The following is a 22,740-nucleotide window of genomic DNA, read 5'->3' on the forward strand; positions in this document are numbered from 1 at the left end:
TATCAAAATTTAGCTGCTATGTTTTCTATTAAAAATCACCTGGCTTTAAATGACATGAAGAAGCTGTATTGAATTATTTGAACAGGTAAAAAACAAACAAACAAACAAAAAAAAAACACACAATGGAGCCCAACTCATCCACTTATATAAATTCAATTTAAATATGACAATCATTTTAAATACTTATGCCTCTTATTCAGCAATGCACTTAAAGACGTGCTTAAATCTATCGTCAACAAATTATATGAAAATGAACCTAAAAGTAACTCTTGTAATTGAATCTCACTAAAGTAAGCAAGATTTTAGCACAGTGCTTACTGTTGAATGCTTTTCTAGAAGGGGGTGGATTTTGTTAAATGTCACCTCTTCATTATTAGACTGACATTTTATAAGCAATCAACAACTTTAAAAGCTCTCTCATAAAATAGCATTTCAGTGTGGGAAGCATTAAAGTACAACTCCCTTTGAAAATCTACAAACACACTGAATTCAGATCATATTTACTGCTTTTTCTTTGGAAAAAAATATCTATTTTTCTTCTGCAGAAGAGAAGTCTGAGGTTTTCTAGAAACAAAGGAAATTGACTTTTAAACAGTCACTTTCTGTTTGCTGTGATTGAATTTCAGGTTGTAGTTGGCTGTACCCTGATATTGCAATGCAAATAGTACAATAGTAGAGTAACTTTTTCCCGTTTGGGGGTGGGGAGGCAATCAAGATGTAAGCTTCTGCTTTGTTTATGCTTTATTATTATTTTTTACTTCTCTTTTCAGTAATGTTGAATGTATAAAACTCTTGCAAAGCAGTGGAGCAGATTTTAATAAGAAGGACAAATGTGGGAGGTAAGTAAATTATGAGGTTAATTTAAAAATAAATAAAAGAAGAATCTAGCAGTCAAGGAAGAAAGACCACCTCCATCTGGAAATTGTGTGTTCCAGGAAAAATGACAGTAAAATAAAGTAGGAGTTTGGCTTTCCCTACAGAACTGCTGCTACAGTTATATGCCATACAGGTGCAGACTTCATTATATACATAAAAGCCATCCCACCCTCTCAAGTTTTATGTTTTAAAAATATCACAGGTGTATTATTTTTTTCCCTTATTGCTTTTCTTATTGCCTGAATTCTTGTGCTGATGTGCCCAAGACAGCGCCCTTGTTATGATGGGAAGGATTGCTGCTATTTGACATGCTTCCTAAATTTTTTTCCCTTCCATATGAAGTGTTGCTATGAGTGTTGCTATGCCAGGAATGGATGCAGAGATTTCACTCCTTGATTGCTGCAGAATCTCTCAAGCATTTTGTCATGTGATTTTTCGACAAGGCAGATGTTTTCCAAAGCAGGTTCCCTAAAACATAGGGGTGGAATTAGAGCAGGGGAAGAGCTGTAGCCAACCTAATAGCACCATTTGGTTTGGTACATTGTGTTTTGTGTGATAGCAGATTGTGCCATTACATATTTATACAGCACTGCAGTGGCCATACAGCCCTGTAATGGGTACATTATCATCCACCCTCAGCTGTGGCAGTGAGGTGCCTAAGCACTGAACCTGGGTTTCCTGCTCCTTTGAAGCTGTAAATCATGATAGATATGCATGCATTTGCAGTTGCTTTAGATCAGAGAGGAAGGTGAATTCAAGTTAACTGTTTGATGACAGTAACTGTGTTTGAACTTAAGACACCGCAGAAATTCTCTGTAAATACTGCTGGGGTACCTGTTTTCCAGGCCTTGTCATTATACTAACATAAATGAATTACAGCTGAAAGGTTCCAGCATGGCTCGGGCACTGTGGATGGTACTTCCTGATAGAGAGACAGCAGTCATTATTATTCAGATCCTTTCAATATATACCCAGTAGAAGTGTCAGATATGTAAAAAAAAAAATAAAAATAAATAAAATTAAGATATTCTTCTGTCCCATTTATATGAGCCAGGTTCAAAAATGAACTATACTCTGCTTCTGTTCTGTTTTGTTTTGTTTTGTTAAACAACTTCCACCAAATTGAAAGTAGATGATTTTAGGGGACAAATGAATTTAAATTAGTCAGTTAGGATTTTTTGTAGCAGAGGGAGCCTTTGTGAGTTTCAGCCCTGCTGGAAGTTGTTCTGACAATGTGAGCTCTCTCTGAATGACATTCAGGCTTTGAAGTGGGTGTGCTGAGCATGTGGCATGCTGAATTTTCCTGCACAATGAATCTTTTCTTGGGCTTTGGAATTTGTCAGTGTGATGGGATCCCCCCACATCTCTGTCTGTGTTGCAGTCCACCTCTGGTGCTGCTCAGCCTGCCTGTGCCAAGATGATTTTGGAGCTGTGTACAGACTGTAGTTTCATTGTCTGGAGCGGGGTTGCCTCCATGGGGTAATTCTGAGCAGCTGAAGCTAGTCAAAGTGAACAACTGGAGCTGAGCCTTGGCAGAGGCGTGTTTAACTACTGAGACACATGTCCCCAGTCATGTTGAGCAGTGCTGCATAGCAGGTGGATTATCAGACTGCAGAGAAACCAAACTGAATTCCGTCCGATGGACAAAGAAGCTTTTAAAGCGTTGTCTGTGCATAATAAAAAATATAAAAGCATAGTAATGCTGTGCAAAGTCAGCCTTAAAAGAGAGTTCATATGTTTATTATTATATAAACAGAAAAAAAAAAAAAAGAAGGCAACTGTAAGGGAGGTGATAATAAAGCCTGGGTCAGTTGCTCTGTTCAGTTGGTACAGCCCTGCCTGTTGTAAAGTGTGTGGCAGATTCATTTCCAATTGTTTTTTCCTAAAAAGTCTACTTTAAGTACTTTGAGATTGAAAAATCTTAGTCTGCTCCCATGTGGGAATATTTTTGAGACAGGAGAAACACACTGTGTGTCTCCAGACCATAGGTTTTGTTTTCTTTTTTGGGGATATTGGGAGAGGGATTTACTTTGGAGTTATAAAGTGGTGAGAACTATAGCTGTGTTTTACATATGTGAGATATATATATATATATATATAAATATACTTATATATACTTACGTATACTTATATATATTTCTCTTCTCATGGGCAGTCATCCCTACTAAATAAGATGCTGCGAGGGATGTCCTCCTCTTCTCTGCCTCCCAACTGGAGGCACATAGTGGCGTATGCAGAGCAGCAGCAGCAGATCTCACTGGGAATAGGTTGTTTGCAAGATGCAGATTTTGGATCTCTTTGCCACTAGGCTTGGTAGGAGCACCAAAACTTCCTAATAACACAGTAATTTGTTCAATTTGCATAACTTTGCATTTCATCAGAGGAACATAAGGTGCTGGTATTGACTTGCTGGAAATCTGTAGGAATACAGCAGTTAAGATTTATTGTTATCCCTGGCAGTGCATGCTGGAATATGAGGTAACAAATTGTCACTTGTGTTTCAGGACACCTTTGCACTATGCAGCTGCAAATTGTCATTTCCACTGTATTGAGACACTGGTGACAACCGGAGCCAATATTAACGAAACAGATGACTGGGGGCGCACCCCTTTGCACTATGCTGCTGCTTCTGACATGGACCGAAAGTAAGACAACCTGTTTGTATTCTTTATTTAAAGTGTTTTGCCAAATCAGCGTCATTCTGCTCTCTTTGTGATGCTAAGCCATTTGAACCAAAAAAAGGATTTTGTTAGCAAAGGAATTTCTCTCAGATATATGCGTAACTTCACATGGAATTGCTCTGACTGTATGCCAGATCCGTAGATGATGCGGAATCTCAGCTCTACAGTTTACCTTTCATGTAACACACAGTTTTGCAGCCTCTCTGTCCTAATGAACTATTTTACAAACAGTCTGTCTTCTGTTTTCCTCTGTGTAGTTTCCTCACTAAAGGAAGCTCAGAGAGTTTTCCATATCTGCTTTGCAAGACCATCAGAAGGGGTGGGAGAAGGGGCAGCAGTAGGAGAGGTTTTCCCAGATATACTGCAGTGACAAACATCTGGCCATTCTGACAGACTTCTTGGCAAAGATGGGATAGATCCTACCCGTCAGTCTCTCCACTGTCAGAGTTGCTAAAAACATTCACCCTCTCCAAATAGGCTGCTCTTTAGAGACTAAGAGGAGAGAGGCCTGGGGAACATCCTTTGGCAGAATGTGAAGCTGTTCTTTTGAGAAAAGTTTGGAAGGGGGAAAACAGCTGCAAAACTTAAAAATCCTGTGGTTACTGAATGCAGTTTCTGATTCCCAGTTAGCTGCATGTTCTCATAATCTCTTCCCAATAATATACCGTATAAAACAAGGCCAATTATCCTGTTAGCGCTCTCTTAAAATTGTTGGTGACCTGTATTTATTTTAGGTTATCCCATGCTTATCTACCTCTTTCCTTCAGACGCGAAGGAACAATTTTTTGGTTGCTAATATGCAGAGGTCTGAGTTAAAGGGGAAAAAAAAAAGTGTGGTACATTCACAATAGAATACCACCTCAGAGCCACTTCAGACTTCTCCTTAACCTTGTGGTAGAGGTTTGGATACCATATAGGAGCATCAATAGCTTCCTTGTCATTTGCTTCATTTGCCATGACAATACTGATATTGAAAATGTCTTCCCTATCAACCTGAAACCTGAACAGTGCTGGGAAGAAGGCAGCAGGCTCTTCAAAGGACCGTTCTTGGCATTACAAGCAGACTAGTCTTACATGAAAGCTTTCAGCACCAATTGTTTCTAAATCTGTCTTGCCAGGGTGAGGTCTTACTCAGGACGTTGAGAATTGCAATTCAGTGTATGTTTTTCAGCTTCTGACTTTTTATAGGTGATGCTCCTGCATGTAAACAAGCTCTTGGTTAACTTAAGGATGTAGCTACTTCTATTGGTAACAGAAAAAATAAAATAAAAATGTAATTTAACCACATTCTGAACATTGGCCAGAATATGTGACCTTTATTTGCCCTCATAATCCAAACATAAATTGATTCTGATGTGGTGATGTTGTCTTATTAAATTTTCCAGTTTGAGATGTTGTGGAAGTCTTGTTACATAGACGAAATGTTGTTTGCAGTCCATCATTTTATAGGACAGGGTTTTTTTTCTTCTAAATGACAAAGATCTCCTTAAGTCAGACAGTGTTAGTCCAAAGAATATTCAACATCATTTAACTTTGGGCATGGGCAGTTAATGAGCAGATAGAAGTCTTGGTGCAGCAAGGTAGTTGTACGGTTTCAGCTATTCTGGTAACTCTTTTTACTCATGGACTTCAAAAAATTACTCCTGCAGTGCAAATCACAAAAGCATTTTCCTTAAACAGATTATTCAAGTTTCTGATTATGTGTTGTTTTTTCCAGATCATGGCTTATTCCGTTCAGGGAATCCTATATCAGGATCTCACTGATTTTTAGTGACAGAAAGCAGATGCATACAGGGCTTTCATTTGTTATATGAGATGTTTGAAATACTGGTCAGTACACAGGTGTCTCCTAGGGCTTTTCTGAGCTTTGACCAACTGTCTTTATTCAACATAACACACGAGGACTATCCATGAGCTTACAGTGTTAACATTCAGAGGAGGTTTTTTTTAATTGATAAATAAGTTTTCTTGAGTCAGTGCCCATCAGACAGACCCTGCATTTGTGGAATTACTGTTACTGTTACCATTTTAGTTGGCACCCACAGGAAGAATATAAAATCTCAATAATAGGAATGGAAAATAGCATGATAAGGAAAGAATGTACTGTTTTGCGTTGTGCAGAATCCAATTTGGAACATGTGTGTTACATAGGGATTGAAGTTAGCAAACAGTCCTCCTTACAGGCCTTTCAAGGTACTGATCTGCCCTGTTCACTGAAGTTTGGAAGCACGTGTTGGTCTTGGTGGCCAAGCAAATTCATAATCACAATCTGACTGTAAGGTCACGAATCACAATCTTCATCCATTTGACCGGGCAGCAGAGATGCCACAAATGATCCCGGTGTGAAGGAGTGTGAAGACATGCTGAGCTCTTAGAAGAATCTAAAGAATCTGACCAGGCATTTGAGAATCTGAGGCAACATCTCATGGTGTTGCCAAGATATTTCACAGAAAGTGAGGAGAGTCAGCAATGCAGCTAAAGCATATTCAAGATAGACTACTTCAGTATTAGTACCTAAAGGGCTCTGAATCTTTGATGTTACTAGCAAGTCATTGTAGGAAGCAGCAAGCTGTAGTAATCCTGAATTCCCCTCTGCAATGGGAACAGAACAGAACACACAACATTGCTGTAGGAGATATGGAAGGATTCTGGACAGTAATGAGCAAACTGTTTCTGATAGAAACCAGAATTTTCTTTCTTTTTCTTTCTTTTTTTTTTTTTTTTTGCATTGATTGGCAGGATGATAAACTGCCATGTTGTAGTTGTCTCCATTGCTTGCTGCAGACCCATGTAGCATGCTCATTAAATTTACATAAACTTACTTATTTATTTATTTTTTTTTTACTGTTGGCTGGAGAAGGTCAACTCCTTGCAGAGGAGATGGGGGATGGGTGGCAGACTGCATCAAAATCATTCATATTTTGAAAATAAGCTGCATTTTTCTGTTGTTTATGCTAAGAAGAAAGAATATTTTAGGTAACTCCCATGAAAATGCTGAAGAACTTGAAAGAGCCAGTGAGATGAAGGAAAAAGAAGCTGCGTTGTAAGTTTGGTGTCAATAAAGAAGTTAAACTTTGCTTCTGGAGAAAGCCACTGCTTTGCACTGCAGTTTACACTCTGCTTTTGCTCTTTCATTGCTCTGCTAAACAAAATGCTTGGCTTTAATGAGGGCTAACCTAAAGAAAAAAGCTCTATGCTTTCCTCTGTGTGCATATTCCCTAATATTTCTGCTTCTGTGCTTGTTGCTCTTTTTTAATTGAAAATGCACTGCTTCAGTAATTTAATAATTCTTTAGCACCATGCATTGCCTTATTTTAATGCTTTGCACTGAGAGTGTATGTTGCAAAGAGAAGTCAATCAATGGCTTCTTCAATTTATTTGCTTGGATTAACATTTTCACCTAGCTGCATATTGATTATTATTTTTTGTTTTAAAAATACCCTTTTTCATATGGCAGCCATATATTCAATACGAATTACAAGAAAGTAATAGCAACAAAATGATAATATCTTGATGGAATAAGAAAGAATGTTAAGAGCTATGAAGAACGTACGGGATCCTTTGAAAAACACAATTTAAAAATGCTAACAAAGAGGAAAATACATTAATATACATACATACCAGGAAAGTAATTCAGTAAAGTCCAATTTTTCAGCTTGCCATAGTGTATAGCTGCAGGCCAATGCTGTGGTCTGTGAGATTTTGCATAAAATAGCAGCAGTTCTAGCTCTTCCAACTTAGTTGTTTACATTATGGTACAGGATTGTGACTTTCAGGCTTTGTACTAGAAGACCAATTTGGAACCTAGAATAGCAGCAAAGGTTGGGTTTAAGATGGTTTTTAATGAATTGTTTTTATGATTGTTTTAAATCCCCACTCAAAAATGAGTGGGGATTTTCTGGTTAAAAAACTGGTGAATGTGGTGAAGAGGAAGGCAACCTGCAAATGATTTGAGGTGCGGTTCAAAACACAGAATTAACTGCCTGACTGCCTGTCTGCAGTGCCACTCCTAGTTGTAGTGAGGGCTAAGTCTGTTAAACAGAGTGAGTTAAACTCATGAATTGTTCACAGGTGTCTGGAGTTCCTTCTACAGAACGATGCCAATCCATCCATCCAAGACAAAGAGGGGTACAACACTGTGCATTACGCTGCTGCATATGGGCACCGGCAGTGTTTGGAACTGGTGAGTGCTCACACAGTTCAGAGATCTCTATCTGCTGATACAAACATATATATATATATATATACACATATGTGTGGGGGGGGTTCTATATGCTAGTATTGTGAACAGCCCCAAAGGTTACAATTTGAGTTTCTTAGATATTTACAATGCTGTGAAAACCTGCAATAAACTCAGGAAGGTGCAATAAACTCAAATATATGCAACCAGGTGCATCTTAAAAACATGATCATCTTGATAATCCAGTCCTTGTTCAACAAGCTGGTGCTTAAATGTTGTCTTTGAGTGGAGCTCAAATTACTTTTAACTGTGGTCAAAATGTTCCCGGTGTATGTGCCATTAATATGGGATAGTTCCCGCTGCATGATGCTGTGTGTCCTCTGTAGCTGCCACATTATCAGACTTGCAGGCTGAGAGAGTAAATAGCTTTTGTTAGCTTCATACCTGCAATGCCTTTTAACCTGTAAAGAAATAATAGCAGCATTGTTAAAGTAACCATCATCAACCTTGTATGCCATGTGTCTGCTTTTTAGTTGTTGTATTTTCATTGTTGTTGCATCAGTCAGAAATTGCATCTCATAAGAAGCCAAAAATTTGGGAGATTTATTGTGTGGACTTATAGGAGTTTGATGGCTGTAAATAAATAAATAAATAGAAGTGTCATGAAAATGGATCTTAACTGAACTGTCTGATATACAGGGAGATCCAACTCTAATTGCTTTTTTTTAAAACAAAACAAAACAAAACAAAAAAAAAACACAACACTATAATTAGAAAATCATATAGAGATCCAGGCCTTAGTAAGACCACTGTGTGCTGTTTATTGTTTTATGTTGCTTGGTTCGTTCTTTGTTAAAGAGCCAAAGTACTTAATTATTGAGAAGGACTATTGTACGACACATGCTGCTTTCGTACCACATGCATCAGTGCTGTCAGTTTCTGCCACCCTTGGGGAAATCCTGCAGCTGTCCTACCCCAGGGTCACCAGAGCAAGGAACGGCTGACCTGCAGTTACACCAGGGCAGCCCTGGGTCACAATTGCAGGTGTTGTGCTAAGCCTTTTTAGCTCCCACCTGTGTGCACAAATATATTTAGGGCGCTTAGGGTATCACTGCTGCTTTTTCACTTGTGGCAGCCATTTGGCCTTTCCTTGTTTAGAGCCATCTCCTCTTACGTGATTCTGCCCGTGGGGATGGAGCAATACTCTGCTGTGCCTGCTGTGGATTTGGAACAAAAGCAAATGCTCCTGGCATTTGAAGGGCGTATATATAGTCTTCTCTGTGCAGTGTGCAAGCCTATGCTTGTATGCCCACAGCAATGTGTATCACAGCCTTACCCGTGTCTTATCACCAGATTCTTGCATGACTTGTGTGAGCAGAGCTCTCTCTAACAGCGTCTTTCAGCCTTCAGATCATAGTCCCTGTGTGCTGCTGGGTGCAGAGCAGGCACAGAGCAAGGTCTCCTCTCTTTTCTTATGCTTGCTCCTGGGCATGTTTTCTCACAACATATCTGTTATAGGCAATAACCTGCTATCAAGTTCCAGTGTTACCTAGGCATGCTAGACAAAAGGAAGAACTAGGAGTGCAGGATGTATCAGAGGTGTTGGGTTTTTCTTTAATTTTGAAGGGTGACGTGCAAACTGTGAGTGAGAGGCAGCAATGCAGCAAGTGCTCTATATTTGGACAGAGAAATTCAGTGTTTTTCCATGTTAATCCTCCCATAGTTGAGACTATAGCTGCAGTATTAAAAATGAAAGCATCATTTACAGAGCTAGAGCCATACAGCTGTTTTGTGTTTCTGTGTGAAAGAACATTGCTAGGGATTTTAGCTTTTTGTCTGCAAAGGACCACTTTGTGTACTAGCTTGTATACCTGAGGACCATGGGGTCCATCGGGATTATGATTTTGCCATTGGTATTTAGGGTTTGATAGGCAGCTCATTGTCTCTCTGGAATACAAGAGCTAGATGTATCAAAAAGTATTTGTGTTTGATCAGCAGCAGGACCAAGACTCATCTTTGCACCCACTGTCCGAGTAGCTGACTCTGGTTTTGCGCAATGAGCATTTGTCCCTTAGATCTAGGGAGTTACCAAGTCCCAAGTTTAGTATTTATTTATATTTGGTAACAGTGACTAACTAATTGATACAGACATCGCATTTACATTGATTTTTTTTCTTCCTCTCATTGCTTTTATCCACAATGGCAAAAAAGCTGGGACCAGCCTCAAAAGGTAATTTTGCTTTGAGCATATTTTCAGATGTTCTTGCTCAAGGAACAGTGGTAGCCCAGCAACACTAATTCCAGTGTAAATATGTCTATAGATCGGCAGATTTTTTGTTTTGACTTCACAGATTCAGTAACAGATAAATTGGTGTCCAAGTGCTAACTTTGAACCACTAATCTGTATCACAGGAACTCTGTCATATGGAATACGCCTTTTGAAATATTTCCAATCTCTTCTACCCTGAAGAAGAGATTTTTCATGCAGGATTACTGAAATAAAAACATGTTTTTCACTGTCAAATGAACTTATTTTACTTATTTTATTTATTTTCACTTGGATAAATGTGTTTTAATTTATGATTGGCAACTTGTAGTCAAAAATATCTAAGAATTATCTTACCTTGTTCCACAAGAGGGTTCTTTGTGGGCATCAAACTGTTACAGGAAGAAGAGCATTTAAAATATGGAGCTTTAATTCTGATCAAAACTAAGGCAAAGTGGATGCAACACTGAGTTTGATTTTTATGAGTAATGGTACCTAGTACTTCTGTATATGCACGATATTGAACTACAGCAAAATGTTAATGAATTTTTCAGTGTTCTAGGACATGTCAAATGTATCAAAGAGCTGGTAAGACTATTTTTTTTCTTTCTCCTGACCTTCTGGTTTTTATAACAGGTACCTAAATTAACTTAAATAAATGATCACATAAAAAAAATATCTGAAGAAGTCTCTAGTGGAGTTTCCTTAGCTAAGAGTCTGATCTGTGCTTTAAGCACCATAACTTCCTAGCATGACAAAATATTTACACCTTTGAGTACAGTTTGGGAAATTCTGGTTTACCTACAGAAAATTGTGGTTTCTGTGATACCGATATTTTGGGAGGAATTTAGGTAAATTTCTTTGTGGGGAGAGCAGAGGTGTTAGGAGAAATAAGGATCAAGAGTGAAAAGGCCATATCCTTTGGAAAAGGTTTGTGTTTGTGTGTTCAACCACAGAGTCCGGTGCCAGAAGTGGTTTTCTTGAGGAGCTTTGGATTGTCTGGGATGTTAGTGGGGCAGATGCTCTGCAATGAATGACCTGATGTTGCTAAAAAGAGAAGAATGGAAGTAGATTCTTGAATTCTTTCTCCATCTGTAACAAGCCATTCCTAAAGGCTGAGTGCTGGGCATGTGTGCTTGTGAGCAAGTAAAACTCAGTCTCTCTCATCTGCTTTCGTGCTTCTAAAATATAACCTCATGTTTCTTTAGATTGGGACTGACTTCTTGGGTGCTCGGTAGTCAGGGATATTGGTCAAGGTTGCTATCTGGTATGTTAGAGTTAGAGTTGATCACATCACCAGACTGCAGTAGTTTGGGGGGGGAGCGTATGTTTCACTGAAACAATCTCTTATCACAAAATCCCTGTTGGTGTGGAAAGAGTGAAATTTAAATTGTAATTTCACATTAAACTGCAGTCTGGAGGGCCAGTCAGGCACTTTGCGCTGGTAAAAAATATATTCCTGTGCTATGTCAGGGCAAACAGAATAAGTGTCTTTCTTCTGTAGTGAAATCTCTTCTCTGACTGTAAGAATTGATGGTTATTTTTCTTTTAATCTGCTCTTCTTTTTAGCAAAGCTACATTAGCAAATGAAATTCACTTTTTGCCTAACAGAAATTGAATTGCCACAGGGGCTAATTCACTTGAGAATGGGAGGAGAGCATGGTTTAATGGAAAATCATGTCTGAAAGGCAAATCTCGGTCTGTGTGTCTGACTGAAGCAGGTAACCTGAAGATCTGCGTGCACCAGGAAGATTTCTTGGTAACAGGCCCTCACAACTATGCTGTGAAGTTTGAAGAGCAAACTTTTATTAGATCAGCTGTTACCAGTGGGGAAAAAAAGCAATCTGTGCCTTCAAATGCTTGCTCCTTAACCTGTGAAGTAGAAATCTCAGACCCCTTAGGTATTTCATGTAGCTACTACTGACCACATGCATCTCTTATCAACAAGAATTTGTTCATTTATCCATCTGAGAGCAGGACGCTGGTAATGAGTGGTGAGTGAATCACAAGTGTGGTTGGGATAGGCGTTAAATAGCCTTTTGCCACATGAGGATCTGGCTCAGACACTTGTGCAGCTGCAGCCCCTGGGCCACTTCATGGCCTGAATCTATTCATTTAGGGGCTATGTTCTGGATTTTCTCCTTTGTGAATATCTCACAGTCTCCTTGGCTCCATCCTTCTGAAAGGGCAGCATTTTGTCTGAAAGCAGCAGTGATTTCGTGTGGTGAATGACTGCATAACGAACTCTGTGATGGCTTTTCGTGTGTGTCAGCTCTGAATATCTGAGCTGTTATTTCATGTGCAGCACAGAAGTTTTATTTTTTTTTTCTCAAGTTAGTTGCTACAGTTAGGAATTCAGATGCTTATTTTCATAAAGAAAGCACCAATAAAACTCCAAAAATACACAGAACAATTATCTAAATAAATAGACTCCACAGGTGGAGAATTCTGAAAACCATACACATATTTGGATACTCCTTTAAGGAATGAGCCTTTATCAAGCACCAGTTGGAGCTGACTGGAGCTGCTGGCATTTGAGGCTTGGTGGTTGTGCATGCAGCTCTCAGTGCGCCAGAACCAGAGACCCTTTCTATCAAACTCATTGGCTGTAAACACCCATCCTTATGTTTTTTTTTTCTGAGCAGAGGAAGCTCGAAATCATTAACTCTAGTGGATCTAAAAGCAGAATGCAAAAGAAGAAAAGAACTTAAGAACATAATCCTTTGAAAATAACCTTAACAAACCTTCGAATTTCTCTCTTAGTCCTAGAATCCCCAGATCATGGTAGATTGATTTAGTTACTTAAGATTTGATTTCAGTATTTTTTCAAGATGTACCCACAAATTAAACTATCAATAGGAGTAAATATATGCTAGGTATGCTGATATATGTTAGCTTATTGGCTTTTTTTTTTTTTTTCAAAACTATATAATTTTGATCCTAAAAAGGGATTCAAGGATGCTAATGCTGCTTGTGAACTCTGTGGGAGTACAGGAATTCACCATTTGCTTCGGCACCCTGCTGGCACTTTGGCTTGTAGGAAAAGAGTATTGCCTAGCATGTCTGAGGGCTTTTCTGTCTCTGACAGATTTGGTCATTTTGTTGTTGTTGTTGTTGTTGTTTTTATTTTTTTTCCTGGCGGGGAGAAGCAAAGCACTAACATCTGCTGTCTTCTGACAGAGAGTAACAAGGCCATTGCAGAACTGCAGGGGACAGTTTCCCTTCAGTTTGGAAAGGAGTTGTGGACTTGTGCTGTTCCTCAAGTACCTGTCTGTGAGTGTGTATGTGTGTGTGGTGTTTACATGTAAACGTGTGCAGAATGTGACTCTTTCTAATTTACTGAATCCAATGAAAAGGGCATATGGCATTGCATTAGACTGTAGCTCAGGAAGAGCTGTGGGTGCTGGGGTTTTGGGAGTGTAATCAGTCTCTTTTATTCAGTAGAAGATGTTTGCCTGCATGAGCAGACTTTCAAGAAGAAACTGGCACTGGTTTATTGGTATTTGCAGGCTTAAAAAGCAAACTCACTTCATTAGGCAAAGGCTCCCACAGTGTGTATTTTGAATCTCTGTTTTGTCAATTGAAAAGATTGGTTGTAAACATTCCTGTTGAATATTTTCCTCTTTCCCTTCTTCCCATATGAAGTAATGCAACTGGTAGCTATTCACAGCAGCAGTTGTCTCATAGCTTCAGGAGCGTTTCAACCATAAGTGGACAGAGTAGAGATGGGTGCATATAGGATCAGGTCCTGGTTAAGTATTCTGTTTGTGCAATGCTTGCAACGCAATTTATTCCAAAGAAAGAGGAAAACAAGCAAACAGACCCCACAAACACTTGCAGACTGCCATCATAGTTGAGTATGTCTTTAACTGTTCTAATTGACGTTTTTAATCAGATTGGAAGCAAAACTCCATTGGATATAGTGAGTAATTGAAAAACAATTGCATGTTGTATATTTGGTTTTTATTTAAACTTCTTACTATTTTGCAAGTGCTTGTATTCACTCTTATAAAGCCTGAAGAAGAAAGAATCACTATTCCTAACTGGCATGCCACATACTTCAAGCAACTGCATGTATGCTGCTTTGGTTTAAGTAGATTACCTCACTGTTGTTGCTTACAGGCTCAAGCTTTGCTAGAAGTCTGTTGCTTTTCCACAGTCTTAGTTGCTATGAGTCAAGTGCACGTACTGAGTGGCATGACACTTTTCTGGATGTTAAAGTAGCTTTGCTTTTGGTAATGTGAAATGGAACCAACGTTGTCTGTTTTCTGGAACTGTGTGACCACTTTCAAAGTGATTTAAAGAAAGAACTTGAATTAAACATCTTTATGTGAGTCTGACTTTAAAACACACTTGTGTGTATTTCACAATAGAGACATAAATGAGAAGAAAATAGAAAAACATACATTTGAAAAGCACGTTTTCAAAATTGACTGCTAATACATTTAACCAAAGCTCAAATTTTTCAGCTACAGAGGACTTTTTTATATTTTTTTTTAAGAAATAACTTGTCTGAACAAAAGCTTTCCTTATACATTTTACAAAACTTGCAAAACTTTCACTGGGGAAGGGGGTCCTAAACCAAACTATGAGGTTTTATAGAACCTCTGAGGTAAAATCAATTTCTGTTCAGAAAAAAACACGACATATGTGATTCAAGTGTGGAAGATGAAGGCTCAGATCTCTGCTCTGATTAACAAAGAATTTGAATTTCTACATCTCGGTAAGCGACGTGTTGGCTGGTACTGGAGAGCATCTCTCACTCTTGCTTGGAGCTGTCCTGCTTCATACAAATATTTGCTGTGTGAGAATCTACTGTATGGCATTGACACAGCACTCACATGACTTAATATGAGGTGATTTAGTATTAAGTGGAAGAGCTGCAATGAAAGATTAGGCTCTGGAGGTCTGCTTTAATTTTGTGGTTTAAATATACTTCAAGGCTTGAACTTTGTTTCCCTAAATGCCAGGTAAGTTCTGTCTGCGTGGTGGTGATTGTTCTGGTAAGGTACTGGTTATGTAAGCGTTGTGCTGAAAAAGGGGCATGCAATGACTAATAAATTTCTTCAGACTCAGTCTAGTTAAACACTTGCCAAACTTCTATGTACTTATGTTAACTTCACCCATAATCTGTGCACATGAGCAAAATTGATGTAAACACTGGTTGGTCAGATTTTTAATGTCTGATTTCTGGAAAAACGTATCAGGCTATGTTAAGGAAGTATATTGGCTTTAATCTGATCAAGTTAAAATAATTGGACCATTTATCTTTACAAATATGGAGAGAGCTTTTAGAGTTGCTTGTCTCCCCTGAGGATATGGTTGTACCATTTCACCTTTGAATTACACAATCAAAAAAAATCTGAGGTTTAAAAATGTGCTTCCCCGGTATAAAATGGTATAGAGGTTAATTTTAATACTGTTTTCTATTTAATTGGAAACAATTGATGACAGTCTTTGATCTTGAGCTTGGTACTTGCTGGAAAAAAATCTTCATTCAATAGAAGCTGCTGTTATTTCCCTGGGTACAGACAGTTATCTATTGCAATTGATCAGGAAAGATAAGATTCAAAATGACATCCTAGAGAATATATTTTTATTCAGTTTGGGAAGTGACATTAAAAGCTGTTACTAATTGATGTTTTGCCATTTTACGGTTAATATCAGTAGCACCTAAATATGGTGCTCTGAAGAAGTTAGTTAGCAGTGCTGGAATTATACGTGCTGGAATGTAGAAGTAGCCATACTAAAATGGTAAAACCCTCTGTGCAAAGTCACTTTAATGTCAGTGATGGTCAGATCAAACCTTTGACATATCTACCAGTGGTGCACATAGATAGTTGTGCCTGGAGGTGAAGGTGCATGGTGTTTTGTGCAGAATCGCATTCTCTTTCTTTTTAGGGTTTAAAATAGCACCCATCATTACAGTTTGAAGTAGTTTCTGACATCTTCCTTTTAAAAATGTAGCTTAAACTTTTTATGCATGATGAAAGTATTATCTCCTTTTCTGTCTAATTCCAATTCGAAATTACAGAGGTGTTCCATGAAGCTATTTTTTCCAAACAGAGATGAACTTCAGAATATATTATAGTCTATAAGGACAATTATGTAAACTATCCTGCGTCAGTAACTGGCAAGTTTAAGTAAAAAAAAATAAAATAATAAAAATAAAGGAAGCAAAAAATCCTATACCATATTCTCCTCTATAATCCTGTATTATAACCACAAAGTAAACTCAAGCAGTAAATCCTCTTATGTCTGTAAATGTCCTTACTGTACAAATAAAATAAATTTGTGAGAACTAAATGTCATTAATCTTCACATGGAGCTGGGGGAGAGAAGACAGTTGATAATAGCAGTCTTGTAGTGCTCTTAGCTTGTAACAATAGAACTGAGTAATTGACATGTTTTATCTTGCTTTGCCTGCATCTTACTCCCAAAGCATCAAGTTCCTGAATGTGAAGAAGACTTCCCAATATAATGACATGCAGCATTAAATAGTGCTGTTATGGGAAGTGCCGGGGTAGTACTGGGAATTTCCAAAGGGCAAAAAAAGAGTAAGGGTATCCTTACCTTTTAAAAAGTTAGAACCTAACCAGAGAGGACAGTGCCCACCACTTCGGATTGCAGCATCTGAACAATTCTGCCAGTGCTGACATCTGCTTAAAATCTACAGACAATTAAGACGTAGAAATGTAATCAGCTGAAAGGCATAATCTCAATGGCACAAGGAATGAGACATGAGATGTGCTGGACTTTCTCCAGTCAGCCACAACAATGACCTGATAGTAAAGCACCCGTACTTGTCGGTCTTGAGAGAAGTGCATCGGCCAACTTGCAGCAGGCAGGTATTGCACGGCAGCAGGCTCATTGGAGTTGTTCTGCAGGGTCTGGGGATTTAAAATGCCAGGACCATCAGTGAAAATGGTTTTGAGTGTTAAATTCACTTTCTTTAATAACAGGTGCAACTGTGGGTAGTTTCTTACAAGCGTGCCCTAAGTTGGAAGCATTATGAGCTGTAAGGATCACTTTATGTGCTCTTATAACAAGTATAGGAAATTTATTGTGAACGTGTTCTTGGAAACACTGGTGAAGCTGGAGGATTTGCCAGGTAACCTGCATGTGATGTGATGTGTATCCATCAGATGACTTAGTTTTAATTGTGAGCTGTGCCTGACAAGACATCTTGAAAATTATTAGTTATGTGTCCATAATAATCATGTGTTTGCTCTCCCTTATAATAGGCTGCCCAGGGAAGTGGTGGAGTCACCATCCCTGGAGGTCTTTAAAAGACGTTTAGATGTAGAGCTTAGGGATATGGTTTAGTGGAGGACTTGTTAGTGTTAGGTCAGAGGTTGGACTAGGTGATCTTGGAGGTCTCTTCCAACCTAGATGATTCTGTGATCTTTTCTCACTCTGTCAGGCTGTGTATGTGGGAGCTACGAAGTTTGCTATCAAGCTCCTGTTTGTGCTTGACTTTATGATGGAGACACTCAGCCTTGTGAGTAATAAGCTCATTAAGCTTAGTCTGCATCAGTCTAAGCTGCTTTAACTCTAAGCCATCGATATGCCTTTTGTGAGGGGCTCTCCAATCCTGCAATTTGTTCCTCTACAGCCTTAATTTTGTCTATTTTCTTTTTTTTTCTTTTTTTTTTTTTTTCCCTTTTTTTCATCTACTCGAAAGGCAGTTATCTGTCTTGTTCCAGAGAGAAAATTATTAAGTTTTTGATCTTGGAATTTCAACAGATGATGATCAGTGTAATTACAAGTGATTAAATTAGTCTTCTGTGGTGACCTTACAGACTCAGAATAAAGGCCAGTATGAAACCGACAGGGAAACAGGCTTAGTGCTTGGGTTTGGTTGGATTTTTTTAAAGTTTGTTTACCTACTGGAGAAAAATCTTGTAAGACTTAAAATTACTACCTCTTTAGCGCGTGTTTGTGATAACTGAGAATTCATGACCATGTGTTCAGAGTTACTGCTTCATCCCATGTCCATCTAAAATATGAGAGAAGAACAGCGTTTTAAACTGGATGTGGTTCCATGTGAAAATACCAAAATACCAAATGTGTTTCCCTAACCTTGCCCCAAATCTACTGCAAAAATGGTGTGGGACTCTTTTTTTTTTTTTTTCTTCCTTAGCTGTAAAATTGTGTTAAAATTAGTATTACCTGTTAAAAAATGCACCCAGTTGCTTATGAGCAGTATTTGCATTAACACACTTTTCTTTCCTACTCCTGACACTAGGCTCAAAATATACAAATAAACAAAATTACTGCTTAAATTTCCATTTTGTCCCTCCACCTTCCCTCCCCTCCTTCCCAACCCCCCTCCCCGATGCTGATTAATGTCCTTGTTTAATGTGAGATTTGTGATACTTTGGATCAATTTATTTTTGATTTAGGTCTGGTAAGGACTGACTTGTTACACCAAAAGTTTAGGTATATATGAATTCATTACATACTATCATCTTGCAGTGTGGGGTTGATAATTTCTGTGCCAACTGTAGGCTTTCATTGGTCTCTTCAGAGTTTTCCATGTTGGCATACTGTAGAATAGTCCAGATTGGCACCAAAACTCCCAGTTCCCTTTTCAGGCTTTTAGTTAATTGTTTACCCTATTATAAAAAACACTGTGAAAACCTGACTTGTAACCTTGGAAACATTACAAGTCACTTCTAGTTACCTGTCATGCTTTTCTTTGCTTTTTACAGTTTCTGGCTACTTTTTTTTGTTGTTTGTTTGTTTTTTTAAACATTAATTTTCAGTTACAAAGGATTTTGGAGACTAGCTGTTTGAGTACATATCAAGTAAAATGTCTTGCACACCAGCAGTGCTACTAAAAGGTGTTGAAGGTGTTGAATTCCCAATATTTTGTCAATATTGTGTATCGTTTGCTTTGCAACCTCAGATAGGTAAGTTGCCAGGGTCCGTATGCTGTTGTGGCATGCGGTGTTGGTCAGAGTAAATCCATAGTTCCTCCTTATGATTGGGCAGAAGTGTTCTATTTGTAAGCCTTAAGATGCTTTGGGATCCCTTTCCATGAAGAGAATCGTAAAAATGTGTTGCATTTTATTAGATGTTAACCATTTTAGGAGTTCAAGGTGTTCAAATGTGTTGCATTTTGGAAGTCTGCGATTGTAGAAGCAGGTTCTACTTTGATAAATTATAAAAAATGACTGTGAAATGACTAGCAGCACAGTTATAATTGTTCCCATATAATATATGTCAGAATTATCCAGACCACCATCTATCAGAAATGGCTTGCATGTGCATTATCTGTGTATTCATGCAACATCCCTTTTTCCAGTGCAAATTGACTTACTGTACTGGGTCTGGCTGGGATGTTAACGTTCCCTGCAGCAGCCCACACAGTGCTGTGCTCTGCACTTGGAGCCAGAACAGCAGTGGGATCACCCCAGTGTTGTGTCTGCTGCTGAGCAGTGCTGGCACAGCATCGGGACTCTCTCCAACCCTCCTAGGGGGTGGGCAAAAAAGTGGGAAGAGAAACATCCCCAGGGCAGCTGACCTAAACCAACCAAAGGGATGTTCCGTACCATGTGGTGTCACACTCAGCAATAAAAGGTGGGAAAAGGAAGAAGAGGGGAGGGGGGGGCTCTCGTTGTGAAAACGTTGGGCCTCCTCCTGAACACCGGCTACGTCGTTGAGGCCCTGCTGCAAGGACGTGGTCAGGCATCGCTCATTTGTGGGAAGTAGAGAGGAATTTCTTTCCTCTGCACTTCCACACAGCCTTTACTTGTTTTGTTTCTTTCCCTTTCCCCCTCCCGTTTCCCTTTTCCTTTAGTTAAATTGTTTAGTTTAATAATGATCTTTCCTCAATAATTTTTCCCTTTAATTAAATTATCCTTATCTCAACCCGTGAGTTGTTCTTTACTTTACTTCTCCTCCTCCTCATCTAGGGAGGGGGGAGTGAGAGCGGTTGTGGTGTTCAGCTGCCCAGCACGGTACCACCACCACAGGGCTCTACTCCACAAATTCTTCCTTTTGCCTGTTCAGTTCTCACACAAGCAGTCTCTATGATTTCAGGGAAACTCATTAATCAGGATGAGGATGTTCATGACAAGCTTTCAAATTAGTTTTATAACTTGATCCCACAGGGAAAACAGACTTGAGAATACATAAAGGAAATGCTGTGAGGTATTTATTTCTCACTGTCCTTCAATATTCAATGTAGACATCTGTGGAAAAACAAGTTTCTTTGTCTACTGATTTATAGTTCATAAGACCTTATCCTAAGTTTTGCAAAGATGTTTTAAGACTTTTTTTCCCTCCATTTTCAGCTTCTGGAAAAAACCAACAATATATTTGAGGAATCAGATTCTGCAGCTACGAAAAGTCCTTTGCATTTAGCTGTAAGTATGAGACATGTAACATGTTTGATGATCATCTCCTAGAATAACTCCTTAACCTCTGTCTTTGAAGCAGGTTTAATCATAGACTTGATATTGAAACAGCTGTAAAGAGATGTGTAGGTCTACATGTAACAAAATCAGGTTCTGGGCTGGAATTGTTAATTAAGTTTCTGGCAGTTGAGGCTCTTTGCTTTTATTGACTGTAATACTCAGGTAGACTGTAGAAGAAGAAACAAACTGTAAAGAAATTAAATGGCAAGTCACAACTTTTCTTTATAACTAGTTCATAAATTTGAAACTGGAGCTTGAGCCCATGGCTTTGACAATGGAATGGGTTGCTCTTGATAATCTCTTGGAGAGATGCAGAGTGTAAAAACTGGTGCACAGCCAGGTGTGATAACACATGCTTAAACCCCAGAAGTGCCCTGGGAGTATGCAGTAGTCACTGTGCTGACAAAAGGGGATCCAGCACCTGTGGCTCAGAGATCTCAATAGCTTCCTTTTCCCAAGAGCCTGAGATTCAAGATTCATCAGCCCTCTTCCCAGAGTCTTCTTGCACAGAATCACAGAATAGTGTAGGTCAGCTGGGACCTCTGGAAATCATCTACTCCATGATCAGAGCAGGTTCAGTTAGAGGTGGTTTTCTCAAGGGCTGTGCCCCATTACGTTTTGAAAATCTCCAAGCACAAACAGTTCATGGCTTCTGCTGGCAATCTGTTTCAGTGCTTGACCATCCCCATGACAAAAACGTTTTTTCTTGCATTTAAATGGTATTTTCAGTGTTTAAATTTGTGCCCATTGCCTCTTGTCCTGTCACTGGGCACCACTGAGAAGAATTTGTTTCTGTCTTTTTGAACCTTTCTGAACCTTTTCTTTTTGAAGCTGAACAGTCCCACCTCTCTCAGCCTGTCCTCACATGTCTTACACAAACTGGCACTTCACTGAATATCCAACCTCACCATGAAGCTGCTGTGTAGAAAACAGGATCAAATTTTAGTTCTATAGTGATCATATCTCTGTTTCCCAGTCAGTCATAACAGCTCCAACCTGGCATTTGAATTATCCACACATAATCTGAGGGAACTAGAGCTGGAACAGTTTGGTTAAAAGGACCAAGTTTGCCAATGAACAATTCTCACCCTCAGTTCTTTTCCTCTGCAATTTGACTACTTTGGGAAGAAGATTGTCCCAAGATAAAATAGGGGTTACAACCAGTACTGTCATCAACACAAATTCCTGTGCAGGGAAAGGACTTGACCTGCAGCTGGCCAGACAGCAAGCTCATTTCCTCTCCAGTCTTTCTTGGAAAGAATCCTTGCAGGGAAACTGCCAGTGTCTCTCCCTGTTGTATTGGTTGCTGTTTAACAGTAGTCCATTTACCCAAGATGCCCCAAAAACACAATAAATTAAAAAAAAAAAAAAAAAAAAAAGCTTACATAAAACATTACAATTTCTCACACTTTAACTGCAGGTATCCAGAAGTATCTTTGACATTTGTTTCAAGGCCTCTCATTTATTGGGGTGCCTGTGGCTATCCTTCCACAAATATATCAGTGTCTCTGAATGTCTCTACCCGGTGGTCCAGAAAGCTGTGAACTTACACCAAAACACAGAGACCTGTTAAACAGCTGATATGGAGCAGTGGCCATGGCCTCTGCTTCCAGATATTTGACAATAGAATAGAAATAGTTAAGAATTAGAAACAAAGGGGTGAACTAGCAGCTAATGAAATACTGATCTGCCATTCTCTGAGGCTATAGTGCCTGGTTAGGGTCATGGCTAAGTAAGTGACTGTCAGGCAAACCAAAAAGAAACAAACAAAGAAATCAACTTTATCCTTTCAAGGAGATGATGGGGGTTTACTGTCTGCTTGGCACCTTCAAGATAGGCACTCATATTGTGTCAAAGTTCAGGTTATAGCTGGTTGTTTTCTAAGTAAAACTGTAATAGAGAAGAAAATCTAACAACTGCATCAGGGTGTTTTCTGGGATATGAGTTCTCTGTGCCCTCAGCTTCCTCTGCTTTTTCTGCCTTTGCCTTTTTACTTTTATGAAGTAGCTTTCTTGGTCTAACAGGGAAACCACTGTTTGGTTCCTACTCTGTTCTGTTCTTTTAAACTTTAGAGAATGGTCACTAGAAGCAAGCTACTACCACCACTACTTAACCTGGAAGTTTGGTGGCTGGTTGTTAATTTTGTGTTAGTATTTCTCTTCTGTTGTCATTAAGTGCTTCAACTCTAGTAACACTAGTTCTATGTTCATGTGTAAATAAAAAGGATCTTCTGTGTGAGTCTAACAGCCAGTAGAGGAGAGCAGTCCCTACAAGGTTAAATGAAATTTAGTCTGTACTGAATTGATGAATTAT

At 38.9% G+C, this 22,740-nt stretch overlaps 1 protein-coding gene across 10 annotated transcripts in view; it reads left to right on the forward strand.

Annotated features, from left to right (window-relative positions):
• ANKRD44 (ankyrin repeat domain 44) overlaps positions 1 to 22,740 on the forward strand; it is a 144,715-nt gene that overhangs the window by 101,337 nt on the left and 20,638 nt on the right. For 4 of the 10 annotated variants that reach the window (XM_084523516.1, XM_084523525.1, XM_084523522.1 and 1 more), the window contains exons 13-18: positions 771 to 839; positions 3,381 to 3,521; positions 6,517 to 6,600; positions 7,629 to 7,740; positions 13,899 to 13,925; positions 20,305 to 20,376. In XM_084523516.1, coding sequence (XP_084379642.1) covers positions 771 to 839; positions 3,381 to 3,521; positions 6,517 to 6,600; positions 7,629 to 7,740; positions 13,899 to 13,925; positions 20,305 to 20,376 — 505 coding nt within the window. The remainder of the gene's footprint in view (positions 1 to 770; positions 840 to 3,380; positions 3,522 to 6,516; positions 6,601 to 7,628; positions 7,741 to 13,898; positions 13,926 to 20,304; positions 20,377 to 22,740) is intronic. The other 6 variants (XM_084523521.1, XM_084523524.1, XM_084523517.1 and 3 more) reach the window with 3 other exon arrangements.

The sequence above is a fragment of the Aythya ferina genome, assembly GCF_964211825.1.
Source record: "Aythya ferina genome assembly, chromosome: 6".
Classification (NCBI taxonomy): Eukaryota; Metazoa; Chordata; class Aves; order Anseriformes; family Anatidae; genus Aythya; species Aythya ferina.